The sequence below is a fragment of the Tetrahymena thermophila genome (genome assembly GCF_000189635.1).
Source record: "Tetrahymena thermophila SB210 genomic scaffold scf_8253855, whole genome shotgun sequence".
NCBI classification, from domain to species: domain Eukaryota; phylum Ciliophora; class Oligohymenophorea; order Hymenostomatida; family Tetrahymenidae; genus Tetrahymena; species Tetrahymena thermophila.
Window position 1 is genome coordinate 26,857 of NW_002475946.1, and position 19,286 is coordinate 46,142.

The 19,286-nt window shown below is 21.9% G+C and overlaps 4 protein-coding genes across 4 annotated transcripts; all 4 read right to left on the bottom strand. All coding sequences in view use genetic code 6, as the record gives it.

Moving 5' to 3' along the window:
- Positions 1-1,389: 1,389 nt before the first annotated feature.
- TTHERM_01132820 (tetratricopeptide repeat protein) lies at positions 1,390-6,098 on the bottom strand (the record flags this gene model as incomplete). Its single annotated transcript, XM_001027582.2, has 9 exons — positions 1,390-4,090; positions 4,364-4,608; positions 4,676-4,872; positions 5,050-5,159; positions 5,213-5,334; positions 5,393-5,568; positions 5,621-5,684; positions 5,776-5,875; positions 5,986-6,098. 9 exons carry the CDS (start codon positions 6,096-6,098, stop codon positions 1,390-1,392), a joined length of 3,828 nt encoding a protein of 1,275 aa, XP_001027582.2.
- Positions 6,099-8,476: 2,378 nt separating this feature from the next.
- TTHERM_01132860 (piwi domain protein) lies at positions 8,477-11,143 on the bottom strand. Its single transcript, XM_001027583.2, has 2 exons — positions 9,422-11,143; positions 8,477-9,329 (listed from the first exon to the last, which is right to left on the bottom strand). Exons 1-2 carry the CDS (start codon positions 11,091-11,093, stop codon positions 8,674-8,676), a joined length of 2,328 nt encoding a protein of 775 aa, XP_001027583.2. The 5' UTR covers positions 11,094-11,143; the 3' UTR covers positions 8,477-8,673.
- Positions 11,144-12,038: 895 nt separating this feature from the next.
- Positions 12,039-15,933, bottom strand: TTHERM_01132870 (tetratricopeptide repeat protein; the record flags this gene model as incomplete). The annotated part of the gene is made up of 2 exons (XM_001027584.3): positions 12,039-14,837; positions 15,415-15,933. The coding sequence occupies 2 exons, from the start codon at positions 15,931-15,933 to the stop codon at positions 12,039-12,041; spliced, it is 3,318 nt and encodes a 1,105-aa protein (XP_001027584.3).
- Positions 15,934-16,655: 722 nt separating this feature from the next.
- Positions 16,656-18,277, bottom strand: TTHERM_01132880 (transmembrane protein, putative; the record flags this gene model as incomplete). The annotated part of the gene is made up of 2 exons (XM_001027585.1): positions 16,656-16,885; positions 17,050-18,277. 2 exons carry the CDS (start codon positions 18,275-18,277, stop codon positions 16,656-16,658), a joined length of 1,458 nt encoding a protein of 485 aa, XP_001027585.1.
- Positions 18,278-19,286: the final 1,009 nt, after the last annotated feature.

The following is a 19,286-nucleotide window of genomic DNA, read 5'->3' on the forward strand; positions in this document are numbered from 1 at the left end:
ATTTTAGAAATAAAATGATTATCTATCTAAATATGTTAATTAAATTTAAAAATATGAAATTTACACTGAGGGCATTGGTTATTAAACACCAGTATTATCAGAATTATAAATATTACTAATTTATATCAAACCTTATGTGTATGATGCTTAAAATGCAGCTCTTCCATAAAAAGATATAAAATCATTCTAAGTTAAAAATGTAAAAAACTTAAATATAATCTGAAAAAGTAAGTATTTATTTATTTATTTATTTTAAAAATGTGGTGATTAATTACAGTTTTGATGAAATATTTTTACTATGGAGTTAGTAAATTGAATTTAAATTAGCTTCTAACAAAATAAAGGTCAGCATAAAATATACTTTCATTCAATTAGTCATAGACAAATTAAGGACATTCATTAAAAATGAACTCTCTATAAGAGCAAACAGTAAATATTGTTTTAGGATTAACTTTTTTTTAAAAGAATTTAAGAAAACATTTAATTAATTTTTATATAATATCATACAAATAATTTCTTAATTCTAATATTTTTTTATTAAGCCAGCAACTACTACCATATGCAATTCTAGCTATTTATTATTATTGTTTTCACATTAAAAAATTAAATGTCAGAAATATTACAAAATAATTTACCTAATTAAAACTATACTCAAGTAAAACTTATGAAGAATAAGCAGAATTTTTTAATGTCTGCTACTGCAATTAATTTATCCATTAAATACTATCTTCCTCCCTATATTTTCAAAATATTTATTCTTATGCGCGCTATTATAATTCTAATATAAAAATCCTCTTTTGAAATGAAAATAAAGTTATTTAAGAATACAAAGCATACATACCATTCGTTCAGAGCTTTTAATAAAATATTATAATAGATTCCCAGTACTAATCCAACTCCAATTATTATAGGCAGTGACACAGTTGCTATAAGTCTTAAAATTATATATTTCATACTAATTAAAAACTACTAATTATGTTTGTTATTCCTACTTTTATTTTATAATTAAATATACTTAATGTTAATTAATACATATATAAATTACTCTTGACTTCTACTTATTTTACTAAGCAAATTATTATTGATTTTGGGAATATGTTACTACTCTTAACTAGAATTGTTTAATAAAAATTTATCTTTGAAATAGATAAGTATAATAGGTAGAGGATAGACTAATATTATTGATAATTTATATAAAAATCAATAAAAAATTAAATTTATTTATTGTGTTTTCATACAGTTTTTTATTTAAGTTTTTACTTCATTTCATAAATCAAATTTTTAAAAATGATAAGAAAATCTTTGAAATTTATAAAAATATACTGAATGCATTTTTAAGTAATTAATAAAACAAACAAATAAATAAATAAATTATATGTGTATGATCGATCATGAGTTATTTAAAATAGTTAAAAATTCATTTTGATTATTAAAATTTTATAGTTCTCTTTATTAGGTTAGCTTAGTGATGAGTATATTTTCGTCTAAAAAACATTCATAGTTAAAATGTTGGGAAGAGTATGTTTACTTTTGATAACCAGCATCAGAGTATTCTTTAAAATGGAAGATTATAGGTTTTTCTTAGTTGGATAATTTGATTTTAATGGTTTTTTTTATTTCAAAATTAAAATCATCATTTTATTATTACTTTGAGAACAGAAGAATTATTTTTTTTCGATAGCTTTTTTATTCTAATTTATATTCCGTTTCTTCTTTTTAATAAGCTTAAATTGGTGTATCATCTGTTTAATTTTTATTCCATTAATAGATTTGTTTTAAGTACATTAAATCTTCTTTACTGTATTATTAATGTTAGCCAAGGCAAAAGAATAAAGCCTATTACCAACTTAGTTATTTGTAACATTTTTTTATATCTTGAGTAATATTTTTAGTGATATTTTTTAATGAATCTAAAACCATTTTCCAAATTTAATCATCTTTAATTATTGTAAATGGAATATAAACATCCAAATCTGAGTGATAAACAATTATTTTAATTCTATCTTAACTTCTAAAGAAATTAGATTTTTTAATTTTTTCTAAACAAGACTCAAAAGTAGAGTATTGCAACTAAAATTCAAGTTGAAGTAAAATGACTAAATCTATTGATATGTTTTATTCATATTTCAAGTATTTTTATTCAACATTAATTTATTTAAATTAAAGATTAGAAAATAATTCATTAATTTGATATATTGCTTTCTTCCTCATTGATGGATTGTAATGAGTACCTTCCTCAATAGACCTTGTAAAATGCAAAATCGCAGTTAAGTAATTCTAATTTACCTTTTCTTTTAAACCTTATAAAAAATATTATCTACTCTTTTAGAGTTCTTTAATTTAAGATACCTCGTCTAGATAATTTCTTTAATATAAATTCTTATAGGAAAATTAAATAGATTTATTAAAAGATATTTTTTTAAATGGTCCATCTGTTTATTTAGGATTTTCATTTAATTGTTATAAAATTTCTTCTATTTTATTAAAATATTTTTAAATTTAATCCTTCTGATTTAAATGAATTATCACTTCTGTTATTTCTTATAATAAATAAATTTTGAAAATATGTGAAAAGCATTCAAAGCTATTTTAAACTATTTTTTAAACTGCTAAAAACAAATTTAAAGATTTTTGCAGTGTTTGTTTTATAAATTGGTTCTTAGTTAAATTAGATTATTAATTAGGTTAGCATTATTATTAATTTTATTAATAGTTTTATACATTTTCTTTTTCATGCTGATCATTAATAAAATATATTTATTAAAGAGCTTATTGTTTCAAACAATAAGCTTTCGAAAATATCCTTTTAGATAAAATCAATATCTAATTTTAAATACTGTCTTCAGATTTAACTATTTTTAAATTGAGAATGTTTTCATAATCAATACCAATTACTTCAATTCCTTATTAAACGGATGACTCAAAATATTCTGAAGCTAAACTATATTCATTCATTAAAAGATAAATTAGTCCTAAATTAAAATAGCATCTGCTAAGCCCAGTTAAATTTTTAAGATTTTAAAATGTTTTTTTAGCCTTTGCAAAGTGGAAAAGACTGTTGATTGTGTCTTATGAGTTCTAGTTTTAAGAGTCAATCTAATAATTGATAACACTTTCTAAGTTCTAAAAAACCTTTTTTATAATCTTCATTTCTAAAAATAGAGGTTTTAATCCTTTGAGGATCTTGTTTTTATCTTCTTCCTTATTTCTTTGTTACACGCTCTCTAGTTGAGTAATATAATCACTTTACATTGTTAGTCTATTATTTTTTAGAATTGATACAGAGTGGTTAGTTCGAGGTGATTAATAATTTTAATTTTCGTATGAATCTTCTGCAATTTAATTTTAATGAATATCATTAATATATGTAAATTAGCATTGATTAACTTATTAAATTGATATATACTTTGAATTTTAAAAAGTTTATTTTGTTGTAAAATTCTGTAAAGTGCAATTCTCGTTATTATCAGCTCTCGAGTTAAAATCTTCAAAATTTTATTTATTAGTTTTTTGTTATTTAGAATTAGTATAAAATCTTTGATTTTCATCTAAAGTTTTATCAAGAGAAAGTGGCTGTGTAATATTTAATCCTAAATTATATATGCTTTATAGATTTTAGTGGTCATTTAATGAAACTTAAATCTAAGTATTTTTTTCATCAATTTTCTTTTTTTGAATAATGTTGCTAAATATTGATTAATTTGGCTTTTTTTTAGTAGAGTTTAATTATGATGAAAATTGATTTTTTAATTTTTATTATTTTATTGTTGCGATACTGGATTATTATTAACTAGAAATTTACTGCATATGACTCCTTTTTAAAAACATAATTAATATTTAAATAGGCTATTGTATTTAGTATACTAAAAAGTAGCCATAGTTAATTAAAAAAATTATTATTATAGCACTTACTGAAACAAACTCAACTATTAAAGGTATTCTTATAATGTTTATGTCTAAAAGATTAAATATTTTAAATTTATCGCTATTATCTATAATTACTTTTACTATCAAAATTATTGCATATGAATATGGCTATTAATTATTCAGTCCTCTAAGCTTGCTCTATATTGGAAAGATCAGACTAATTCTTATAAAATAATTTAATTAATTGAGATTTAAAATTTCTATTTAATTTTATAAAGACTTTTTTAATTTTAGGATGGATGGATGGAAGGATATATTGCATTTTTAATTATTTTAAACCAAATCATTTGTAAAATTTATTTAGATTTTTATACCTTTTTCTCATTTTAATTTTCAATTTTATTCTAAAATTTAAGAAAGCTTAGAAAATATTTTAAGGTATATTAAATAATTTTTATGGAAATGTAGTAATTATAAATAAAAACAAAAATATTACTATTTTTATCCAAATCTTTCCCAATATTGATACAATCTACCTAAATTAATTTACTACTCTATAGAATAATTCCCTGTTTTTATGAATTCTATTGTTTAATTAACTTATTGTGATAATTTTTGTTTTTAAGAAAGACATAGTTCCATTTCTTCTTTATTTTTACTACAGAACTAATTAATATTGAAGAATTCTATATCTGGCCAAGATATGGTTTTGTAGAAAACTTATAGTGGATGATACAATACCTAATTTATTATTTAATAAATTAAGAAAAGCAATTAAAATAAATATACATATTTAAAAAAAAAATACTCTTGCATCAAATTCATGGATTAGGACAGGATAAGATTCAATACTTAGATTACTATTAAATAGAGATATTAGATTTTATATTAAAAAATCTATGCTCAAGACTGAATAAAATGCATTTTCTTTTTTTACTTAGCTAGAGAGAGTCATCAATAAGTTTCCTACTACCGCATCTTAATAAGGCTAGTATATAAAATTTCCTATATAAATTTAATAATAATTATAATAGTAATAATAGAAATATATTATATTCGCTTAACTTTAATTATAAGCAGAAAAATATTAATTTAAAATATTTTTTCATTTGATTGAAAAAAATAATTATATTTAAAGTTATTTAAGGGTATTTATTTGTTTTAAATATTAATAAAATCTACCTTGATTTTATTAAGCATATTAATACCAACTTCTACATCTAGGATCATAAGGTTCTACAAAGCTACTTCCAAAACATGTTTCATACTGTGAATCAGTGAAATTAAATGACCTTAAAAGTAAAAATTTTTAGTAAATGACTAATTGATTAAATAATATAATTACTAAGAAGGGACACCTGTTAGGACGGAAGTTGTGTCAGAGTTGTAAATATAATTGAGTTAAATAATTCCATTAGTTTGCGAAGCCATAAAAGCAGCTCTTGCATAAAAAGAAATGTAATTATTCTATGATTAATTAAACAACATAACAATATATTTATTAAGTCTAATCTTGTTTGTTTACCATTTGTATGAAATATTTTTATTCAGGTGTAAGTAAGTTAAATTTGAAAATAGACCTTACAAAATAGAGATCACCATAAAACAAACTCTAGTTAAGCTATTTGTATATCTATTAGGAGCACTAATTAAAAGTAAATTCTCTATAAGAGCAGATAGAAAAAACTGCATCATAGTTTTCTTTAGACATTAATAAAAAGTTAATTAATTATTAAAATAATTTTAGATTTACATTTAATTTAAGATGAATCAAATTTTTAAAGTAATGACTTAATGATGACCATGTGTATTTCCAGCTATTAATGTTATAAAAAATGTTCAATAATTATTTTAATATTATTTTAGCATTTAATAACAAAATATGTCAAAAAATAAGCCTTATTCTACCTAATTAAAGCTATATTCCTGCAAAATTTATTGAGAAAAAACTTAATTATATAGCACTTATTACTGCGTTTAGTTTATCCAAGAATTGCTTTCTAATTCCCTAACATATTTAATTAATAATATTAGTAGTTGAAGAAGGATGTAATTAATTAAGCATTTGAGTAGACTATATCAAGTGATTTTTTATTTGCTTAAATTATTAATGGTTACCATTAATCTAAGGCTTCCCATAATAGTATATAGAATGTAGATAAAACCAAAGCTACTCCAATTATTATAGGTATTGATACTATAACAAGGAGCCTGATTATTAGTTGTTTCATCCTTTCTTATTCTTCTTAATTGTTTTAATAAATCAATCAAGTGATTGCTTATTAATAATCTAGTATTTTAATAGATAAATCATACAATCACCAAAATATTAAATAAGTCTTTTTTATATTTTAATTTAAAATAATGTAAACTAAATTTATTAACAAGACCTAATGCATAATTTCTTGTATTTTTTCTAAAAATAATGTCAGATTAATTAAACATAACTATTAGTAACTAATCATAGTAATTTTTTCTTACTTTGATAACATAAATTATTTAATAAATTTTAGAACTCATAGAATAGCTGATACTTAAATATATAAACCTAATTAATTAATTAATTGATTAATAATTGAGTCTATTTTTTTCTACTTAGTTTTGTAAAAATTTAAGTGATAAACTTTTATTCTTTTTATTCAAAGTTTCTACTTTTAATATTTTTGATTATTCTTATTATTATTTACTGAGTTAAAATATTAATTAATTAATTAAAAGATATTTAAATAATATTTTCTAGTAGATAGATTGAATATGCAAAATATATTTTTTTTTAATCAGTAAGATACCCAATTAAAAATAAATATTTTGAACAAAAAAATTTGTTTCTTTATTTGTATTGTAATAGTTAAAAAAATTAATAACTTGATCTCTTATTATGATTTATAGGTCAATATTAAATAAATAAATACATTCATCCTTTAAGATATTGAAATTATAAAAAATAAAATGAGACATTATTAATTAGTATTCACAAATATATTATTGATTGAATGGTCATTAAAAAAAATAGTACTATTAAAAAAAAATTATCAGATTTAAATAACTTCAAGAAGTATTCAAATCGTGTATAAAAAGACACTTTGGCCGAGTGGTTAAGGCGGCGGCCTGCTAAGCCGTTTCCCTCTGGGAGCGTGAGTTCAATTCTCACAGGTGTCGAATTTTTATTTCAAAATAGATTTTTAAAATCTTCAATTGATTATTTAGTAGTAATTTGATTTAAAAATATTACAATTTATACATATTTACAGGTGTTAGCTATGTAATAGAAACATTTTTCTTTGCTGGAAGTAAATTTTTATTTTAAATTATAATAAAAGCTATTTTGTTGAGCTAAATTTAAAATTTTTATTGATAAAAAGCTAAAATATTTTAATTTGACTATGAAACTTAATTATTTGTTTCATGTTTCTATTTTCTGATAATATTTTAGTTGATTTTTATATTATTTAGATAGTAAAAAATAATTTAATAATATTATTACATACATATTAATCTATAAAATAATAAACAAAGTGATAAATTATTTCCTATTTAGTATCTTAAAATTACTTAATATCAATGATATGAAGGACACTTTGGCCGAGTGGTTAAGGCGGCGGCCTGCTAAGCCGTTTCCCTCTGGGAGCGTGAGTTCAATTCTCACAGGTGTCGAATTTTTTATTAATTAGATAAAATAATTAAGTATCTTTTGGTTCTTGAAAAACATATAAATTAAATGTTTATAAGTACAAATTAAAAAGTTAATATTTAATAAAGTATTTTTAATTCTAGTAAGGGTTAAAATAAATAAATATATCAAGAGCTTTTTCATACATAGTTTTTTCAATATTAATAAATTTATTTTGAATTAAAAAATAATTTAATAATTAATATTTGTTGCTATGGAAAGAAAATATTTGAAATTAATCACACTGACTGAGGTAAATTTAGCATGTTTTATAAAAATTCATATCTGATGCATTAATTTTTGAATTTAAATAATTATTAGAAAATTTAATATTTTTGCAATTTTATTAAATTAAATTATGATTTTAATAATGTAAGCATTACCACAAAATGTTTAGATATTAGCTGACTTATTAGAGGAGGGAAGGGATTATGGGTGATGAGTGAATAAATAAAGTAAAACTTATTTATAAACCAACTCAATTCAAAAATGAATACATTCCTAGGTGAGATCCATCCCCCCTTCCCCATTACATAGCTCAATATTAAGTAATTTGATAATAAGGTAATAAAATTATTTTTTCATTTATAAATTTAGCTAAGGATTTATCAAAAAGTTTTTTATGTGATTTTAATGAAATCATTGATTGAGCTGAAAATGGTCATAATAAATTATCTCACTGAAAAAAATTAATGTTATGAAGGACACTTTGGCCGAGTGGTTAAGGCGGCGGCCTGCTAAGCCGTTTCCCTCTGGGAGCGTGAGTTCAATTCTCACAGGTGTCGAATTTTTTTAATTTTGATTTTTAAATAATCAAAATAATTTAATAAAATTAGATTGCCAATTTTTATTAATATATATTTTTTTATTAAAAGCATGCACAACTTAAGATAGTTTTTATTATACATAATTGTGTTTTAAAAATGAGATATTTTACATAAAGTGATTGATTATTATTAAAATAGGATTTTTATTAGAAATATATAATTCAAATACATTGTATTAGATAAAAAAGCTACTTTATTTATTTAAATTTTAAAGATTATTAATTAATTCTAATTAATAATTAATTTATTAGATTATTATTTTAGTATCCATCCATTTAGATATGAGTAATTCACTTTAGATTAAAATTTTCAAATATAGTAAAAGCTTTGCTTTAAGTCTTTGGATGGATCAATTTCCATAACATATTTTCTAAATTTTAATAGCTTACAAGCATATTTAAGTTGTGCTGGTATCTTTAATGCTCCTTGAAAATTAAAGTAATTGAAGCATTAGTAATAAGTAAATTGCCAATGCTACTCTTATGAGATTAAAGTATCATCATATAAGCATGAATATCTTGTTGGTATGCTAAAACCTTCTTAGATAATCTTAGAACAAAGAAAAAACTCAAATTTCACTTAATTATTTTGTACCAAAGGAATTACACTTCCGGTGATATCCATCTTTTAGTCACTTTAAGAGAAAATCTATTGCTTTTTGGATTAACTAACACAAAAATAAGCAAATTTAGGTTAATAATCTTCCTTAAAAAGCCTAAAACCATTTATAATAGATTCCTTTTCTATTTATAAGGAAGGTTCTATTAAACCTTATCTATATATTATTATTTAATCAGGAAGTTGTTTTGTATTTAAAACATAATTCTTTATAGAGCTCAAAATAATTTTAGAGAGTATTGAAATTGGTCCATTTTATATCTCATTAAAAAAAATCTCTGAGTGCATTTAAGTAAAATCCTTGCTTATTGTGGTAACAACTGCTATCATTTGCTATTATTTATTAACTATAAAATTATTTTAAATTAAAAACTAATCAATAATCTTGATTGAATTAATTAAAAATTAAATAATTTTTTCATGTAATTTATTAATTTACGATGGAGTGTTTTTTGCTCTACTGCGATTGCTATGATCATTGTTTTATTAAATATTTGATTAGGAATGTGTGTTTACCATAAAGGATATCCTAATTTAGAAGCAATTTAGATAATTAGAGAAGAAATAGCAGCATTTTTATTTTTATGGCAAGAAAAATCATCATTGAAATGCTAGTGCTCAATGGCTACAGTAGCATACAAATATAATTTCAGTTCTTAGTAAAAAGTTTATTGTCTTGGATGGTTAAAATTTACATAAGAAAGAATAAATTAAGGTACTTAATTCACTAAAAAGTAATTCTCCAATAAATTTATTCCATCTGAAAGATTGTGCCTTTTCATTTATATCATAGTTGGTTGAGGAATTCTAATTCCTAGCACTTGACCTTATTCTTAAATTTATTATGATAATTATAAGCACAAATTTGCATCACTTTTTGGATATATAAAAATCCATTCTTTGAATGATATATTACTTAATATTTAGTTGGATATATTAAAATTAGTTTTAGAATTTTTTAAATCAATAAATTTTTTATTCTTTTAAAAAATTAATTTTGGTGGATTTAATGCATATGCATTTACAGTGCAACTTTCTTTGCTAATTTATATTCCTGTTTCGTGTTGTAATTTTTATAAAAATTTTAGATAATAAATCTTTTATCTCAAATTAACTTGAATTTGTTTAATTTTGTTGAATTTTTGAGGTTTTAGTTGGAAAAAAATCAAACAAAATTCTGGAATTAAATAAATTTCTTGATATTTAATATGTTAATCGATAGGCTAAATTGACTGTTTTTTTATGTTTACAACAAACAAAGGCTAATTCAAATCTATTATTTCTAAGTTGTACCTTTCCTTATAATACTTCTAAAATGTCATATTTTACTTATACTTCGCACAATAGAATGTACTTAGTGGATTCTTAGTATAGTCAATTCTTTATATTTAATACAGTTTGTTTAATTAGTGCTTCATCCTCACATATTTTCCTAAAATAATATCTTCAACATTCTTTTGATTCTTAACATCTTTTAGCAAGGAGCTAAGATTTTAATCACTCAAGATTGCTTCATTTAAATTTGCTCTATAATTAATCTATTCTCTAAAAAAGCATTAAAAATTATAATGGTCTAATTGTTTGCAATCATTTTTAGCAAGTCCAGTCTGTTTAAGAATGTCTTTTTGAAATTATTTATAAACTGATTTGTAAATAGCGCTTATACTTTATATTGCTAGACTAGATATCTTTTTTTATAAAGTTTTATTTTAATTTATTTAATTGCTTTCTGTTAAATTTAATTCTATCTCTCTTCTATAGAATATTTTTAAGCAATAAATAATATTTTCAATTTCTATATATATTTTCTAATTTTCTTCAACCTTTTTAAAAGAATAAATTTCTTGATTTGAGATAAAGTTTCTACCATATACATTTTATAACAGTTCTCGAGCTTGCCATAAAAGTTTTTTCACTCTTATGCAAGTAGAAGGAATTATTTTTATACTGTAATGGTAAATAATTATTTATTATTAAACATCATTCTTTGTATTTATAGTATTGCTCATTTAGAATAAATTAGTTCTCAATTAGACTTATTTTAAAAAGCTACCTTCCTGTTAATTACTTTGATCATATGATATAATAGGTCTTTTTGATAACTTATTCATATCAGATTTCACTGTGCCTAGAAAAATATTTTTTTTATTAATAATTATAATTTTGTTTAATTTCTGAAATGATTTGTTCTATTTATTTTCAATCAGATTTAATATCTAAATCAAATATTCAATTTAATTATTTTTTGGGTTATAAATCTTACTAAATATTTGACAATAAACCAATAAATAACATTAAACATGTAAATAAATATATTAAATTGTTAATCATAAATATAATATTAATTTTAATGAAAAAGAGCAAAATATTTAATAAATTTTATAACATTATTTATATTTTTCATTAAAAAGTCATAAAAACCTTCAAATATCACTTATTATTTATACATGCTATGAATGAGCTTATATATAGATTGTCTCACAAATCTTAAAAGAGATAATAAGTTCTATATAAAAAATAAAGACATAACAATTTAGTCATAATAAACCATTTTATTTAGTTTAATTTGAAATAATTAAGATAAGTCTGTATATTATTTAAGAAACAGTTATTTTAGAACTGTAAGAATAAAAAAATAATATTCTTTTTATTAATCTTTCGAAAAAAAGAAACTAGATTAATTTAACTTTTTTAAAATTTAGTGTGTAAATAAAAAACCTTTAAGAAACAGAAAATTGTAAAATAAAAGATAAATTCATAATAAGTAATAAAAAATCAGAAAAATTAAAATTTTAAGAAATCTTTATTAATTATTTCATTCAAACTCATAAAATCTCTTAATAAGTGTTGAATTTAAAAATAGTATAAGATGAAAGGAAGAATTTTTATTTATAAACTTAACTAATAAATAAGTATTTTAAAAAAGTAGTTTGATTTATAAAAAAAAGATTAGTTTAATCGAAATTTTTTAAAATTTAAAATAAAGTATTTTTTAGAAATTTACAACATAAAATTTAAAGCCTAAAATTAAATGATTTTAAAATATAATATAAATATCAGCTTTTTTAATCTTTTTTTGTTGATGATCTTAAAATTCTTTTTGTCATATCTTTTTTAATTGCCTTCTTAATTATTTCTGTTTTTTTAACTATTTTCTTCTTCTGTTTAATTTATTTTAAGACAACTTTAGTTTATTTTTTAACTGTTTTTGTTTTAGTCTTTAAAATTGAAACTTTAACTTTAGATGAAGTTTTTTACTCTTTACTAATAGATTACTTCTCATTTTATTTAGCTTGCTTCGTTGTTTCTAGTGTAGAAGATTTAACCTTTTTATTAGTTAAGGGATCTTTGGTAGACGCCTAACTTCTAGTTTTTCTAAATATAACTTCTTTTTACACTTTTAGTTTGCTAGTATCTACCTTATTTTAATTTTTCTTTGATTCTTTTAATTTTTACTCAATTTAACTCTTTATATTTAACTAAGGCTTTTGTTTTTAAATATTTTATTTTTTTATACTATTTTAGTTATCATTTTACTATTTTTTAATCACTTTTTCATCTGCTTTTTCCTTCTTCTCTTTTTTTTCCAATATTTTTACATTTTTTTATTTCTTCTACTTTTTTAAATTTTCATTTTAATTTTATGTTTTGGTTTTTGTTATTACTTTTTTCACCTTTTTAGCTACTTTGACATCATTTTATTAAGATTATTTAGTTTTTGAGCTATTTTTTATTTTCAATTTAGACTTTTTTTGAAGTATTTTTTTACTTTTATTTTTATTTGAAACAATTTTATTTTTAATTTTTTTCTTTTTAATAGAATTTTTAACTTCTTCATCTTCAATTTAGTTATTTTAACTTTATCCTTCTTAGGCATTTTCCTCTGTTTTTTATTCTTCATTCTCTTGCTCTAAGTTATTATTCAAATTTTCATTATTATCTTGAACAGGAATTTCATCGTCTGCATTTTAATTATTTTCTTCAATTAGAATTTAATCATTTTCTTCATTATTGTTTTATATTTTTAATTTATCCAATTCATCTGCCAAAATTTAATCAATATCATTTCCCTCAAATAAATTTTGTATTTTAATCTTCCTAGCTTAATTTAGTAACTTTGTATAAGAATGCTAGTTTTTGTGAAAATAATTAGAATAATCTTCATATATTTCCTGCTTATCTTTAATATTTTCTTCTTTTATTTTTTATAAATATTCTCTGTAGCAATCTTCAGTGCTTTCAGAAGAAGAGCCAGGAGAAGTTAATGACTCATTAATCTCTAAATCTATTTCGTCCAGTTCACTTAAGCTATCACTTTATCCTTCTAATAGCCTTTAAATCTCTCTTTCTTCATCAATACCTTAATCTTCGTTTTCACCCTCAGCTCCTTATTGCTCATCAGCTTTTTCATTTTTTTACTCTTTTTCTAATTTTATTTCTTCGTCTTCAATTTAATCTTTTTAATTATTTTGCTTTTCCTCTTCTTCTTAGCCATATTTTATGTTTTCCTCCTCTTAAATTTCTTCCTACTCTTCTACAACTTTCTTTGTACCTTTCTTTTTACCTTTTTTGGTTTTCTTAGAATTATTTTTTTTCCCTTTTTAATTCTTTGATTTATCTTAGTTTTCATCAATATTATCTTAGTTATTTTAACTGTTAGCATTTTCTTGTTATTATAAATTGAAGTTTGCTTCTTTTTCGTTTGCTTAGTTATTACCTTTGCTTTCTAAATCCTAACCTTTTTTACTTTATTTTTAAGTCGCCTTTTTCTTTTGCTTTTTACTTTCTCCCAGAGTTTTTAAATGATGTGTAATTCTATCCCTGAGGTGAGTGTTTGCATATTCTAATTGCTCTTTAGTTAATTCGTGAGGATAGCTAATAAAAAGCTTCACTAATAAACTAATACATTTTTCATAGCCAACTTCTCCTTCTTTTATTTGAATCATTTAATCAAAAGACTTTTAGTAATTATTTAAGACAAAATTTATTTGAGAAAGCTGATATTTCGTGCTTTACAAATTTGGATTTATTTTAAGGACTTCCTCATATGTTTCATACGCTTTGTCTAGTTGTTTCAAAGAAGAATAAATTAATGCCTGCATAATCAATAACTTCACTTTTCTTGGCTCTAATTCTATTGCTTTCTTAATTTAGACTAGAGAATCATCTAGGCGATTCATTTTGTTCAAAAATTTTACATATATATAGATAGAAAATGATTTATTTGGAGTTAACTCTATTATTTTTTAATACATCTCCTCCGCTTTCTCATAATCCTGAGAAACAGTGTACAGTTCTGCTAAAATAATATTTAAAGGGATATCGTTTTAATATTTGCTATTTTTTAATTCTTCCAAATTTTAAATAGCCTCATCCAACAGACCAAGGTATCTTTAGACTATACACATGAAAATGCACAATTTATAATTATAAGGATCATATTCTTTAGCCTTCTAAAGCATAATGTAGCTTGAGTAGTAAACTTGAGAATAATAAAGTAGCAAACCTATTCTGTAATATTTTTCAAATTCACTGTGCTCATTTGACTTCATGAGTTGGATAGAAGGACATAAAATCCAATAAAATATATAAAGATCTCTTGATTGCTCCAAAAAGCGTAAGACAAAAGTTTTAGCTTGTTCCTCTCTGCCAGTATAGAAATAAATGAAGCTCACTTTGATATGTCTATAAAAATTACAATTAGGACTAATTTCTATTGATTTTAAATAGCATTTAAGAGCTAAATCGTATTGCTTTTAAGCATAATAAGTTTAGCCTAAGTAATCATAAACTTCAGCACTTTCTTTTGTAAGCTCTAAGCTCTTCAATAAAGTCTTTTGCCTATCTGACGAAATCTTATTTTAAAATAAATTATTAAAAACTTTTAAGAATATCAAAGATTTTTTTTAAATTTCTAAAGAAAAACTTTTCCAACCTTTTTAATTGAAATTTAATTAATTTTTACATTAATCAGAATTTTTAAGATATTTCAACATAAAAATAGATTATTTATTTATTTATCTATTTTGCAGTGTTAAACCATAATTTTTGTAAATTTTTATGTTAATAAAATTATTAAAATATTTTAGCAAGTTTAAAATCATTGAACGATAAAATATTTATATTAAAATCTATCTCAAATAATATTTTTGTTTGTTTTGGTTTATCTTTTTTATAATGATTAAAGGTAAATTATCTAAATACTTACAAGGTTTTTTTAATAATACTGCCAAATTTTTTGTGACAATTTTCTTTGATTTCATTAAAATTATTTATACTTTAATGTAAAAATTAAATTATTTTATCAATTAGACTCCAATTAAAATCATCTTCAAAAATTTTCTATTTGACATTTCTTAATTTTTATTTCATTTGTGTAGATGCTTGTTTGCCTAACATGTCTAATGAAATTATGATTAAAAATATTATTACTGTTTCTAGCTCTGACTTTTTTAAATGGGCAAAGACACCCCAAAGGAGATTCAATTTTCTATCATTTCCTGTTAGTGTCTCGAATTTCTCAATAGCAAATTCAAAGAAAAACTTACTTAAGTCGCTTCCTAATAATTTGCTGCTGATAGCTGCTCCTAAACAATCCATCACAGAATCTGTATCAGGCACTGAATTCAACACATAATTGAATAAAACATTAGCCCTCTTTTGGTATCCGATTTCTTTAAGAGCCCAGCCTCTTAATGCCTAAACAAGCAAATAACCAGGAGTATTCAAATTGACCATTTCAGTTAATCTGAGAGCTTCTTCTGGCTAGCCGTAGAGAAGAGCACAGAGGGCAGCTCTTGAATTAAAATCATTATCGAAAAGCAGATCATTTACTTTTTCTATCAAATACTTGACTTGGCTTAAGACCAAAAACGCTTCTTTATACTCATGTCGATGCATGTGCGTGTCACAGACCGTAATAAACTTGATATAAGGCTCAACCAAATCCATTTTATAAAATTATTTATTTAAGCTACTAATTATATTTATTCACTTTTGTATGAAAGAAAGAAAGACAGACAGACCTACCTGCTATATTAATTATTGGCTTATATTAGACAATTTACTTTATATGCTAATTAGATTGAATAATATAAATATAATACAAAAACTAATAATATCAATTAATTAATTAATTCTTACTTAAAAATTCTTTTCTATTATTTAGTTGCTCTCTCTCTCTATCTTTCAAAATTTAAGTGAAATTCAGCAAATAAATTCAATTTATATTTTGTTTCTTTCTGAATTAATATTTCTATTATCAAACAAACATTCACTATTATATGATTAAACAAACACTCTCAAACATATTAATTAAATTCTTTTAATTTTTATAGATTGATTAGCTTGATTATATCTTTTATCATTTTTGTAAAATAAAATTATTTATATATAGGCAGGCACTTCATAAATCAAATTAGCTTCTAAAAATTTATTGCAAACAAGTATTTTATTTTTTTAAATTATTTTGTATCTAATAATGATTTTAATATTTAATTAATTTTGAGGTTAAGATAATTAATTATAAATTGTTTGAATGAAGTTAATAAACATTTAGTTAGAAAAATAGTTAAATAAATGATAAAATATGTATTTACATAAATTGACTATTATGATATTTTAAATATATTTATTAATATTTGAATAAAAATAATAAAAATTACATACTTATCTCAAGAAATTAACTTAAAACTTATCAATCTCTCTGATAAAATACTGTTATGAGCAAATATTCTAGACATAAAGCGATATGAAGATGTTTCCTTAAATGCTTCAAAGAATTCATTTATGTAGGCCTCAGTTTAAACCATAATTGATGAAATAAATTGATTAGGTATTGTAATAGTACTATCCTCATTTTTTTCAATTAATTCTACTATTCTTTTACATTGTTAATCAATTCCTATATATAATTAATATAACATAGTTTTTCATTAATATACTTGAAAAATGAATGTTTTTGAATTTTATTAATTCAATAAAATATCCAATAATACAAAGTTTTTAATATATTTTAAAATTCAACCTAAAAAAATATAAATTAAAGTAAATAACCAATAAAATTACCATATAATTATCCTAAATAGCTATCAACTTTATTAGGAGTAAAATAATCAGAAATTATAGCTTAAAAATAATTTTGTATCTAAGTTTCTCCATTATTTGTGTTGTTTTAAGCTTGTAAAATATTGAACTCAGAATCGTTATTACTTATGTTGATTTCAATAGTGAGAATATCAATGAATAATTCATATATTAATGGGGCATTTATGAGATGTTCTTATGATATCTGAGGGTTAAAAGAGTTACGATTGCATTCTCTATCAGAAAGTGTACTTAAAAAAAGTAAAAATATTTGTTTGCAATCATACTAATTTTTGTAGCACATAAATCCTTTTATATTTCCAATATTAGTTTCATGCATCAAAACATAGTTTTCATCTTGTAATTTAGCATCAACATAAACTACTGTATATCCTACAGCCAAAGCAACCCATAGATCTAATAATATTACAATCCAAAAAAATGGATTTATGCCTAAAAAATAGTAATCAGTTGAATTTGAGCAAGGGACATTCTATGTTGCAAAGAAAAATAAATTAGTAAAAATGAAGCAGGATACAATTAAATGGATATCATATTTAATTTTAAATCTTGAATCTGTGAGATCTATTTTGTAAAGGCAATACAATAAAGCAATTACACAAAAGGTGAAATATATAGTAAAAATACAGCTGAAAATGTATCTTGCAGTATCTGAAGTGTAAATTTCTATCATCCAAAAACTGAAAGGTGACAAATAAGGCAAGAAAAAAATCATTAAAAACACAGCTGCCCACAGAATATATATGATAACCAAAATATATATCTGATTAGTAAAGAACTAAGTTAATTTTTAATGCCTTTCCCATTAAATATTGTAGGCGCAAGTGATCCTAAAACATCTTGCAATGAATAGTAATATTTAAGAGTTTTTGCTAGCTGTAAATATTGCAATAAAAAACTTATTTGAAAGCACAAATCTATTTAAACTTTCAACTGAGTTATCATTAGGACAGGACCATTAAGTTACATTCATTTAAGTAGGGTTTGTTTCATCATAATTGATAATTGATGATGCAACAATAATCCAAAAGCAAATAAGTTCAAAAACTAAACAATTTATGCTTAAAACAGGAGATCTTGACTTATATTGCTACCTTTCTCTCCTCCTATAAAAATTATAAATAGGAAAGATAAGGACAGCTGATACTATTACTGCAGGTATTGAAATATAGGCAGGATGACTCAGCATTTATTCTTTTCTCCTATAAAAAGATATCTAATAGTTATTGATTGATTGAAAAGAAAACTAAAATTTAACTTCTATCAAAAAACCAATAATAATTAATTAATTATCCACTCAATATTTACATAGAAAATTAATCTAAAAAATATTTGTAATAAAAATTTGATATTAATATTTTCATTAAAAATGTAATATAACCTGAAAAATATTTATTTCTAAAAATAGCTTAATCAAGTAATATAATCTATTTTATATCTAAATAAGTTATTATAAGCTCATTAAAGATTATTATAAATTTCATTAATTTTTTTATTCAACGAAAATATAAATTTTTAATTGATGAAATTATTTTATTTCTAGTTTAAATTTAATTAATTATATTTGACTGACTCATAAATAAATAAGACCTACCATTTTTTATATTTTTAATACATAAATATTGATAAACTAAAAATAAATAATTATTTCACTTTTTTAATAGAATTTTATGCTTAAAAAAGAAATGTTTATCTAATTCTAAACTATGTTATATTTCTTTTTAATAAAAAGTTTCTCAATTAATAAACATTCAAAAAAATTATGAAACCATTTTAGAAATTTGGTTATTCAGTTTATAGACAGACAAATCAATAGACTTGAGTTTTTTGGATTATAAACTAAATTTTGAGGTAAAAAAATATCTTCTCCTTTTTATCAGAGAAGACTGTAGTACTGCTTTACGAAGTTATAGGCATATCTCCGCCTAAAACTCGCCATCGCGAGAACATTTCTTTAGGGTTTAAATACATTCAATTAATAATTGCTATACTAACTAAATAGTTTATCTTATGTATTTCTACACAGACAATTAACTTATTAAACCCTTATTTAAATTTAGATTTGAGAGGATTCGAACCTGCGGTATTCTTTATTAAATTAGAACTTTACCAATTAATCTCTCTCCCTTAATCTAAAATTTACCTTCTTTATTTATATATTTATTAATCTATAAGCACTAATTAGCTAAATTATTATG